Raw genomic sequence first — 11,877 nt, 5'->3', positions numbered from 1 at the left:
ACACACACACCACACACCACACACCACACACCACACACACACACACACACACACACACACACACACACCCTTGCTGTTGCCGTCCGGCCCGCGCAGAATAGTGCACTCCTCGATGTTCCCGAAGGCCTCGAAGAGGCGGCGCACGTCGTCTTCGGATTGCTGCTTGTTGAGCATACCCACGAAGAGTTTTCTATCTTCTAGAACAAAATTAGGAGATGCTTACCCGGGCCACGGGAGGAGCAGTGAGGGGGCGGGCCGCCGGCAAAAGGGCGCGGCCAGAGGAGGAGGGCAACGGGGTAGGGAAGGAGCTTGGCGGTAGGAGGCGTAGCTCAGCCAAACAGGGAGTGAGAGGGAGGAGCTTGGCGGGAGGAGGAGGGACTCTCAGCCAGAGCAAAAGCAGCAGGAAGGGTGAGGGAAGGGATGAAGCTCACAGCCAGAGGTGGGTGGGTGGGTGGGGTAGGGTGGGAGGGAGGAGCTTGGCTGGAAGCAGCGAGGTTATAGCGTGGGCAGAGGTGGTGGTTGGTGGTAGGGAGTGGTAAGTGCGGGGGAGCATAGCGGCCAGAGCAAGTCAGCGTCAGCGAGGAGTAGGAACTGGAAGGCAATGACTCACTCTGCCTCCTGCTAGAAGACAGCCTGGTCCCTGGTCTGACTTCTGGCACATAGGCCTTCTGCGCTGCCTTGTATTATTCCCTTCCTTCCTCTGAACCTCATCTTTGGTGAAAGAATGAGTAGCAATGGGTAGTCATCCTGAATCGTTGGCTGATGCCGTTTGTTCTGCATGGAGGGTTCTGGGCAGAGTCCTCTTCTAGGACAGCCTCTTGCCAATGCGCCTTATATCTCCTCTCACTTGTCTCACTTACTGCTTCACCTGTGAAATTGGTATCTGTCTGACTTTCCTTCCCGCCATCCTATCTCCAAGTTGCTCCCCGGAGAAGAACATTAGATCTTCTGTCGCATAGGTCCTTCATTTCAGAACCTGTGATGGCATGCTTGCCCTGTGCGGAGAACACTCTTTCCCTAGCCATCCCAGGTCCTCTCCCACCAACCTGGTGCATTCACTCATAATGGATGGATTTTCACTCCTCACCTAACCTGCTGGTGATATGTTGTCAACTCCTGGATCGGGGAACCAGCAGCCTGGCCCTCTACCACATTTGGCTGTTCTACTCAACTCTGAGTCATGACAGGGCTGTAAGTTCCAGCCTCACTTCATTTTCAGGGTGGGGATGGACATCAGAGAACAAGAAGAATGAGAGAGAAAGAGTGTGACGAGAGGGAACGTGGCAGGTAAAAGGGATTGGAAGCAAAAAGCAGGGAGAATCCAGATGGCTAGAAAGAAGAGAGAAAGGAAGAACAGAGCCCTTAGAGAGAGGAAGGCTAGAGAGAACCCTTAGAGAGAGGAAGATGGGAGTCCTTAGAGAGACGAGGATGGAAGCCTTTAGGATTGCCCTGGGAAGCAGTCACAGACAAAGCTTGAGGAAGGGGAGTTCTCAGGACTTCAGCAGAGCAATTGAACCTTGTGCCTCTGCCCCAGTCAGGTGACTATTAAAGGCTCCAAGTTCCTGGACATGACTTCCAAAAGATCTGCAGCTCAAAACCTGCAGCTTCCTAATACCTGGCCCTCCTGCTAAATAAAATCCTTTCAGTAAGAGACATATGGTGCCTCCTCCATGATGTTGATTTAAATGCTGGGACTCAGTTCCTTGCCTCACTCTGAATGTATTCCTTTATTAACATCATGACAGCTTTCTGATTGCATTAAAATTCATCCACAGTGCCTTTTCATTCCACCTCTCCCTGTTGCCAGTGTTGCACCCCCTTTAATTTGTTCTCCACTCCCCTGAGTCTCCCTTGACTAGGTAGTTCTCTGGAGATCATTCTTAATGTGTAGGTTGTCAGGCTGCTCCTTTGCTGACCATCTTGATAGCACCAGGGAAACTGCAGCTAACTCACTTTTCCCCAAAGCCACAAGATAGCAAAACAGACCTGGCTCCAAACTTCTTCTATTGATGAAGCAGATATTCCTATCTGGATCCTGAGTGTCATGGTCTTGCACTTTTACTTTCCATTTGGATTTTGGTACCATGGAGTTAGTCTAAGGCTTGTGTTTCAGATCAAGGACTAGAAGAATTCTGAATCTGAAGAGAACCTTCTGGGCAGGCCTAGGATGCCATACTGCATGCCTTCCAGCTCTATCACTAACTACTAAAAGCCTCAGTTGTCTAGGTCTATGCAGCCTTCTTGCATACAGTTCTGGAAGTTGCTGCAGGGACAGTGCCTGGTGAGCAGTAATAACAAGATTGTTTGAGATTCTTTATGCCATAGGAAGAGGAAAGGGGATGCTGTTTCTCCGTGGTTTGCTCTGCCCCGATTTGGCCAAGAAAGTCAACTCTGCTCTGGGATACAGTGAACTACAGCAAAGACCTCAACTACCCTCAGTCTCTAGCTCCCAGGACCCTCCCTGTCACTATTTAAAACTGGGAGTGCTAGTGTCTGTGGATGTGCAGAAGTGCCCAGGGGCAGGAGAGTAGCATCCCAGAAGATAGGTGCCCGGCCCGGAGAAGCAGCTCATCTCTGAATCCAGATGTCTTCTCCCCATGAGAATAAGCTTGAGTTATCATATGTTAGGTGAAGGTGTTTTCAGCCACCACTGGAAGGACTAGGCCAGAACATCTGTGCCTTCTGGCTCTCCTCTCTGACTGTCCCCTCCAGCAAGGTTTATTGAGAACTTACTGTGAGCCTTGGAAATGAATCTGAGATGAACCTTGGGTGTGTGGGTGGGGAAGGTGTCCTGGGTTTTTCCTCTTTCAGTAGGTTGTAAGGTTGTACATGGTTCTTCGATCCCATGAGAATCCAAAGCTTTTGCATTATGGATCCCAGAAACTCTGCCATGGAGCCCCAGAGACTAGTCATGCCTGGATTCCCAGTGGATGATTACATCCAGCAACTCTGGGCTACAAGCCAGTAGGGGCTGGTTGGGAGAAAAGATGTGGCTATGCCCACAAGGCTCCCAGGAAGGTTGGGCTAGAGTCATGGCCTGCAGCCCTACAAGCCAGAGGGTTCCAACAAGGACTCCAAGGACTCAGGGAGTCGCTTCAGCTGTCTTTGTCACCTGCTCCCATGTGATCTCATACCTATACTTGAGTGTGCACTGTCCTCTCTCTCCCTCCCTCCCTTCTCCCTTCCTCCCTCTCTGTCCCCACTCCCTGCCAGAGTTTATATCTGAAGCATGTGCTGTTAACCCTTATATTAACTGTGTCTCACTCTGACTGTCCTGAAATTCTTTTCTGCATTGTTGTCAAGGATCTAGCTTTACCTAAGTGGAGGTTCCTTCTAGTGGCAGGGCTTGCAACAAGGGACCCTGGGACCCTGTTTCTCATTTGTCTCCTGTCTGCTGTCCCTCCCAACCAGCATGTAACACCTCCCATTCCTGCAGCTGGAATAACTTTATTCCCTCAGACCCCAGTCTGACTCTGAGCTTTCTCCATCTATAAAATGCACCAGGCTATGCCTCCCGGGATGCTAGTGGAGTGTGTAAAAAAGCAGGAGGGTGGGCTTTCAGGAATCTCTGGCCTTGTAGCAAGATGGAGACTCCTGCAGTCACTCTTTTGTCTTGCCTTGTCTTAAGATCACAGTGCAGGAGGAGAGGTTCTCATTACAAGAGGAGAGTTTGCAATCCAAGAGCATTGCTACGCCACTAGACACAAGTCTTAGTAAGGACAGCCCTTAAATGAGAGTTTTAGGCTCTGGTTTGCCTTAGGCTGTCTACCCCTACCCCAGCTTTTCCTGGAGAGCATCTTGTTGGCCACATAGGGTGATTGGCCCCAGAATCACCCAGACAAGGGGTGGTGGCAACAGAGCCTCCTGACTTGCCAAATGCAAGCATCTTGATGCTAATGCCCAAATTCCAGTTATATTTTCAAAGTGTGATTTGTTCACTACCATCAGCACTAAACAATATTTCCTGATTAATGGTATATGGCTGCTGGAGCACTATGGACCTCCATCAAATAGTGAGTGTCTTTTTTGTCATTCTCTTCCCTCTGGGTGCTGTTGAATGGCTTTGCTTGTTGTGAAGGTACAAGCTAAGGAGAGCCCTGGGGTCAGGGGGAGGAGGTGGAAATAAATGGCTTTGGGTTATGTGGCTGGTGAAGAGACAAGGGGATGCCAAGACAGCAGTTTGGAAATGATGAAAACAGGTTACACATCTCCAGTGATGGAACTGGAAGCTTCTCTCCTACCCACAAAGCTTTGGCCCAGGTATGGACAGAACTCCTCTTCTGGGAAGAACCTGAGCCCTAGAGCATCCCATGCTGGACCTGAGTCTCTTAGGTCCTTGTTTACTGTGGAATTTCTCTCTTTTGAAGGTGACTCTTCTGGGAAGAGCTTGGAGCACTGGGTAAACCCCCGAGGCTCACAGGCATGAAGTTAGGGCAAATATCACTTATAAGTCAAATGAAACCTTCCTGAAGTGGGGCACAGGGAGTCATAGCTGACAGGGCAGGAAGAGCTAGATACCCCTGATAGGAGATGAGGCTCTTTCAAATCTTGCTTCTAACATTATCTAGCTCTGTAACCTTAGGCAAGGCATGCATTCTCCCTGGGCAGAGCCAGGATAAAGTGAGTTGAACTTTATGAAGCTCTTAGGACAAGGCCTTGCACAGAATAAATGTTCAACAAATGCCTGTTACTGTGACTGTTACCATGGCTGCTGCTTACCCACAGAGGTGCTGGCTGCTAAGTCAGGTGTGGAACACTGGGCAGTCTTGCTGGCCCAAACAACCTAAGAAGCCAGCTTTTCCTTACATTTTCTTGGTCTTCTAATAGTTCCAGGACCACTAAGAGCCCCCAGCATCCTTTAGGATACCTAACTGGATGGAATCAAAACAAGGGAAACCTTTACCTGCTCTGTACCAGCTACACTCAGCATCTCCAGATGACATTTCCATTAGTTCCCCAAGACCACATCAGTCAAGCATCTGTGGCTCCAAGGAGACAAGTAGGGACCTCACCAACTTACCTGAACCTGCATCTGTGTGTTCAGGTTTCAAGGTTCCCAGACTATACCACTCCCAAGTCCAGAAGCCCCTGTGGTCTCTTCCCAGTTCCCTGTGGTGACCCCCTCACTGCCTCCAGAGGCAGCACCCAGCCTCAGCCCTGTCCTCTACATAGGAAGACCATGGCCAGGGATGGATGTCACCACCTCCTTCCCAGATGATTGCCTGATTCTTAGGTGATGCAGCCAGTTCTGTTTCGTTGGACCCACCAGGAAAGCGACCCCAGCTTTGGGTCCCTCTGAGGCTGACAGCCAGGCTGACTGTCCACTTCACTTAGGTCTCAGGGGTCAGCTACCAGGCCTCAGAAGAGCTCTTGCACACAGTGACCCAAGAGAGGAGGACGATGCCCCCCTTCCTCTCTGTTCCACTCCGCACACACACACCCCCCCCCCCCGTGACAGAACCAGAGCCAGTGACAGGCAGCTGGGCTGGGAACTGCCTCCTGAGGATAAAAGGCTTCCTGCCTGGAAGAGGCTGAAGGAGACATCAAACCAGATCAAAGGCTGCTGGGATGGGGACTGCAATGGAATGCAAATGAAGACCCTCACCCCTCTGGCCCCCATGGGCAAGGCAGTGCCAGGCCTTGATCTGACTGGTTCCCTCCAGGACTAGGCGGTTTGATGTTGGTGTGAAGGAAACAGACGCTAGAGAAAGCATCCATTCCCCCTACTCTTGCATTCCTTTAGCCAGATTTATCCTCCTTCCTCTTCTCCTCTTTAGATGGAGCTACCACTACCCACGCTTTCTTACTATCTCTCATATGTGACCTCCAGACCCTGCTCTCTACTCTCCACACAGCAGCTAAAGTGTCAGTTATAACCTAAGGTAGAGCCTGCCCTTCCTGTATTCCACACAATAGCTTCTATCTCTAGGCACTGTGATGAGCCCCTACTGACTCCAGCTCCACTCTGCTCTTCCGTGAATGAATGACCATGGCTGCTCAATAGCCGGTGAATATTTGTTGACATGAATGAATGAATCCCCTGCTCAGTTAGTATTGGGTTTGGAGATGGAATGGGACTGGATTGATGAGAGGGTGCAGGACTGACCTCAGGAAAGCCTCAGAGACTATGAAATGTGTGTCCTCTGGAGATGTTGGACACCAGCCACAGTGAGAGCAGAGTCTAGAGGGATGAGCACTATGGGCATAGAGAGGAGGGAGGGATCTGGAAAGTGGGAGCTGCATGCTGGAGGACTCATGGGGGTGGAGTTTGTATGCATGTGCATTCTCTCTGCTCCCTTCCCTTCCCATCACACACCATACACACCCCTTCCTCCTCCTTGTCATTCCAATACCTGGTATCCAAAGGACTGAGTCCTGAGTCTCACCTTTGGAAGCCTGGCCCAGGTCTCAGACCCCACTCGTTTCCCTTTTGTGTGCTCATCAATCCTGAATAGGCTCTGTTTGGGCCCCTAATTCACAGCACCATCAGTCTTTAGTGGCTTACTGGACTCCCAGGCCCACCCAGTCTCAATGTCTGTACATGATGAAAGCCTACAAGCCTGCCCTCCAATGTCTCAGAGCTCCCAATGGCTGGGGCATGACTCTTCTGACCCTGCTGCATCAGCAGAACCTTTCCATTTATCCAACAGCAACCAGGACCCAGATGCTGAAGTAAGCACTCTATAGGAACAGCAAACATTATTTACAGTGTACAAATGAGGAAATTGAGCCACATAAAAGGTAAGCATTGTTGTGGAATAGAATATTTGTTTAGCTATATAAAAATGTGTTTGTTGCATTTGTTTATGTTGCAGAATAATTAATTTTGTAAAGATATGTTGCTTTTGTTTGTGGTGCATTTGTTTGTTTAACTATGTAAAGATGTGTTGCCATTTTATTTTGCCAGCCTAAGACACCAGATTGGTCTAATAAAAAGCTGAATGGCCAATAGCTAGGCAGAGGAGGGATAAGTGGGGCTGATGGGCAGAGAGACAGGGAGGAAGCAGGACAGTATGGACAGTATGTAGATGAGGAAATGAGCCTCAGGCAGCACATAGATTAATAGAAATGGTTTGATTTAGCTAAAGGCTAACTAAAAACAAGCCTAAGCTAAGCATTCATAACTAATAATAAGTCTCTGTGTCATGATTTGGGGACTCGAAGCCCAAGAAAGCCTGCTACAAAGGATCTATCCCAAGAACTTTGACCTAGACTTTGGAGAAGGCACAGACTCATGTCATGTAACCTGAATGGAGTTGTAGCTCTCAGGCGTCCACTATTGTTCCTGGTGGAAGATGGGGCTGCATGGAGTCCTCACTCTGCATTTCCACCGGCCATCTTTGCCCAGACAACTGAGAAAATGCCCAATAAGCACACTGTTTTGTGAGGGTCAGGGCCCCAGATCAGAGCCCAGAGGGTAGGTGAGTGGGCAGGGCGTCTGTAGCATGCTGCTCAGCTCCTAGAGATTAACGTCATGATCATTGCTTGTTGTGTGGAGGCCACCTGAAGCCCATTCATAAGTTTTGTCCACCTCTCTGCAAGAAGCCCTTGTTATGAAATATCCTGGGTGCCCAAGAGGTAAATCTCTGTTTTGGAGTCCAAGGGCCACCTGATCTGGGCTGGAAGGATCTTCTCTCCCAATCACATAGGAGGTCAGGGCTGCAGGCACTGTCGCCTGAGCTATCCTTTGACAGCAGTCTCCCTCTCCTTCCTCTAATGCCTCCCTTGTTGCTTGGCATCTGTTCAAGCCAGAGGAATAGAGATTGAGGAAAATTTAGGGAGACAGACCTAGAACTTGGGGTCTCTTATCACCTTCTAAAAGTGGGAGCAAGGCAGAAATGGTTCCTTCATTCTTGTGTTCTCAGAGGTGAGAGATTGGTCTAGCGTTCCAAGCTGGGCCAGAACCGAACCCTTGGGTTCTATGCAGGTTCAGGGCAGGGTAGACAGTGTGATTGAGGCTACATCCACTCCCTCTGCTGCCCCTCTTCCTGACCTTCCATCTGTGACTCAAGCATCATGGCTCCCAGCAGGTGCATGGGACATGCGGTGACTTTATCTAAGAAGTCACCTTTGGCTGAGGCAGTAGTGCACAGTCATCTCTCCAGGTAACTGATTATACATTTGATCGGCTACATTATCCTTCCCAGACGCAGCGCACAACAGACGGCCTGGTGTACTGTGGGGACTTCTCAGCAGCCGAACCCTGTTGTCTAATGGGGTTTCCGCTGGCGTCTGGCACAGAAGCCGGCATTTCTTCCATCACAGGATAATTTATAGCATAATGGGGCCTTTTCCCCCCTTTATATCATGCTGGAGCATAAATTATGGCCAGTTTGTCCTCGGCTCTCAAGGAGACAGACAAAGCAGAACTCTGTTCCAGCTAGGAAAGGGGGTTTCTGTAGGGGATATCCAGTGGTTGGGTGGTCCACAGGAGAGGAAGGGGGCAGAGGATAAGAGACCAAGAACTAGAATGAAAAACAACTCTCTGAGAGGGCCATGCCTAGCCACAGAGCTGGTGAAGAAATCTCAGACCTGTTTGTCTATACTAACTGCCAAGCAGGGCCTGATGTTGAGTCTTGCAGATGGGCAGGAATAAAGCCCAGGGCAGCTGTCACTGCCTACAGATAACCTGGCCTGGCTGTAGGCTGACCCTCAGGTGAGCCTTGGATCCTCCCAGCTGTGGTCTGGCTCCCCACAGCCTCAGGAAATAGGCATTCATAGATAGCTTCTGTGTCTCCGTGAGCTGTCACTGCCCAAAGCACAAAGTAAGCCATTCCAGGGAGCAAGGTAAATGTCTGCCCTCTAGCCTTCCACTGATTTTAATACTGAAGGTGGGCCATTCTAGAAAATGGAGAGGGTAACAGCTTGCATCCTAGCTCACTGGAGTAGTCATGGGGATATAAACACTTGAGTCCTGGATTCCCCTTTATACTGTATCAGAGGAAAGGCCTTGAGGCCGTGGCTTCCAAATCCACTCCCCGCTTCGGGACATTACAAAGACCTCTGGGGTTCCTTGACCGGGATGGGATCTTCAGAACCTACCAGGCACTACCTCTTCCAGAGTAACCTAGTATTGGGAATGCCTCCTGAGCTCTCCTAGCAGTAATTCCATTGGAATCCATGCAAGACCAGAATTCAGCCCAGAAAGTGGACTTAGGTTCCTCCCTGGTTCTCTTCAGAGCCCATGTCCTTCACTCTATTCCTGGGAATTAGTGTCATTCAGAGATAAGTAGCAGGAATCATGGGACTTATAGGATGATAGTTGTCAGCTGTGGCTGCTACAAAGATTACTTGGAAACTTTCAAAACAGGTGCCTACGATGGCAATCAACTTCAGGTTTGATTGGTTGATCTGGTCCAGCGTAAGTATTTTTGTTTTCAGGTTTGAAAGCTACTCGGACCATCCAGAATGCAGCCATTGCTGGGAACAGCTACAGTAAGCTTCTCCTGGCAGGGGTGTCTATTCAGGCCCTGCCTGCTGGTTGGTTGAGGCAGCACTCTGGGCCCTGATGGGGCTCTGACACCTGAGCCCAGGCCTTCTCCCTGCCCCTTCCCATCACTGGCAGCATCATCCTGACAGGTGCTGTCTGATTTGGGAAAGTGGAGAAAGGAGAAGGCTGTGTGTCAGCAGCCTTCTAGTGACTTTTTCAGCCCCTCCTCTTCTTCCTTTCTCCTCTCTTTTGTCTTTCTTCCTCCATCTAGCAGGCCAGTCCTGCTCTGAAGAGAAGTCTTAGCTCCTCTTTCACTATCCAGCCCTGTTTTGCTCTCCAACTTGGATTTACTACGAGTCTCGGGGAAGCTAGAGGGCCTGTGCTTAAGTATACGTTGTGTTAACTCATGACTGATAATGGAGTCTAGAGAGATACGGAGATGGATGGATGGTAGACATGATTAATAAAGGCTAGATATCCAGATTAAATGTTAGATGATAGATAGATACACAGATGAGAGAAAAATGATTGCTGAAAGTAGATAGATTTATGATGGATGGCACATAAAGAGCAGTAGGTAAATGTGGGTGGGTGGATGGATGGATGGTTGAGAGGCTTCTCAGGAGTTCACATAAAGGGTCTGAACATAAAAAGGTCAGAAAACTTGTCACAGCGATATAGTGTTGGCATGTGAGCTCTTAAAGAAGGAGCCCTTGCCTTCCCTTTCCGCCGACTCATCACAGACCAGACCAGAGTCCTCATCCAGTGGCTGATGGAAGCAGAGACAGACATCCACAGAAATACACTGAGCTGAAATCTGGAACCTAGTTGAAGAGAGGGAGGAATGAAGAACGAAGGGGTCTGTACCAGGTTGGAGAAACCCACAGAAACAGTTGGCCTGAAAAAGGGAAAGCATATCGACCCCAGACGCTCTTTGGGAGGCCAGTATGGGACTAATCCAGCCCCCTGATCATGGATGCCAATGGGGAGGCCCCTGCACTCCTGGGAGCCTCCGGAGGTGGACTGGCCTGGCGTTTTGCCCTGGTGTGTGTGTGGGACTTCGAGAGCCCATCCCACTTGAAGGGATGCACTCTGTCTCTGAACACATGGGGAGGGACCTAGGCCCAGCACAGGAAGATTTGGTGGACTTGGTGGAGCCCCGGTTGGGGGCCCTACCCTGCCTGGGGAGTGGTGGGTGGATGGGGTGGGGGTAGGTTGGAGGTGGGGGAGAAGGAATGGGGGTGAGAGGAGGGAGAGGGAGAGGGGAAGTACATGTGAAACAAGCCTGTTCCCTAACTTGAATTATTATTAATAATAATAATAAAAAGAGAGAAAAAAAAAGAAGGAGCCCTTGCTGGCTCCAGACCTGCCAGGAACCAACCTGTCTCTCTATTGTAGGGCATGAGCCTCTATATTTCCCAATGGACTGTGTTTAGTACAGATTTCAATTGAATTGGTTGTTTACAGACCCCTGAAAATTCACATGGTTTCCCTGAGACTACTGGTGAACCAAGGTCACCTCCCGAATCCTGGGTGCACAGGATGAGGACCGCCCTTCCTGGGGAAAAGGAACAACTTCAGTCTAGGTATTTTGTCCTCAAAGGCCAAGGCCATGACCTCTAACCCCATGGAGCAGGTTGGCCTTTGGAGTGTGGTGGGTCTGATTCGTCTCTGTAATTAGATGGCAGTTGGTGGCCCATATGGTGTGTGCAGAGGAGCGGCCATTCATTCTCATGGTCAGAGATCATGGCCTCAGAAGGAACTGTGAAAACTGATTTATCTTTAGTACTCACTTTGGACCCATCTCTGCACCAAGTAATCTGGCTTTATAAAGTGGTTGCCACTGCCACCCATTTTACAGACATCACAGAGTTTAACAGCTTTTCAGAAGTCCCAGGGCTAATAAACAGCAAGATCAGAATTTGAATCCAGGTAGTCTGGCACCTGCACACTCATTCATGGTACAGAGAGCAGTGCCCTGCCCTACCTACCAGGCAGGGTGTCCACTAAGCTCTGGTGGGCTCAGGAAGACACATGATTCTGGGAACTGCATAGCAAACGTTAGGTCTAGTGGCCAATAGGTTCAGAAGGGGAATGTCAGCTTGCTCCAGAAAATGAAGTAGTCACCACTGGTGCATGGCTGGCATGGTTAACCTCAGAGGAGCCTGCTCTTGCCATTTGGGGGGTTTTCTGAAGACTTCTTGTTGGCAGCATTTGGTTATTATGAAGTTTAATTGATAGACAAGAAGGAGATCTTACATGTCCCAAAACCTGCATGCCAACGCTGAGCTGCCCCAGATTCCATTTATTATTCACCGGTCAGTCACACAGTCATTAAGTCAGCAAATTATGTACAAGACACTATTGAGAGATATAAGACCTTGACCCTTGAGTAAATGTTTTCCCAAATTAGGGCATGATTGCCCCCCAGGAGGTCAGGACACAAT

The 11,877-nt window shown here is 49.7% G+C and overlaps 1 protein-coding gene across 26 annotated transcripts in view; it reads right to left on the bottom strand.

Annotated features, from left to right (window-relative positions):
* The window catches only part of LOC100763521 (CUGBP Elav-like family member 4), a 281,984-nt gene that overhangs the window by 28,619 nt on the left and 241,488 nt on the right, over positions 1-11,877 (bottom strand). For 15 of the 26 annotated variants that reach the window (XM_027400606.2, XM_035440218.1, XM_027400609.2 and 12 more), the window contains exon 4: positions 69-194. In XM_027400606.2, the coding sequence (XP_027256407.1) occupies positions 69-194 (126 nt within the window). Of the gene's footprint in view, positions 1-68; positions 198-11,877 lie in introns of all 26 variants that reach the window. The other 11 variants (XM_027400605.2, XM_035440235.1, XM_027400607.2 and 8 more) reach the window with 1 other exon arrangement.

This window comes from Cricetulus griseus, chromosome 2 (assembly GCF_003668045.3).
Source record: "Cricetulus griseus strain 17A/GY chromosome 2, alternate assembly CriGri-PICRH-1.0, whole genome shotgun sequence".
NCBI lineage: Eukaryota > Metazoa > Chordata > Mammalia > Rodentia > Cricetidae > Cricetulus > Cricetulus griseus.
This window is presented reverse-complemented; position numbering and strand designations above follow the sequence as displayed.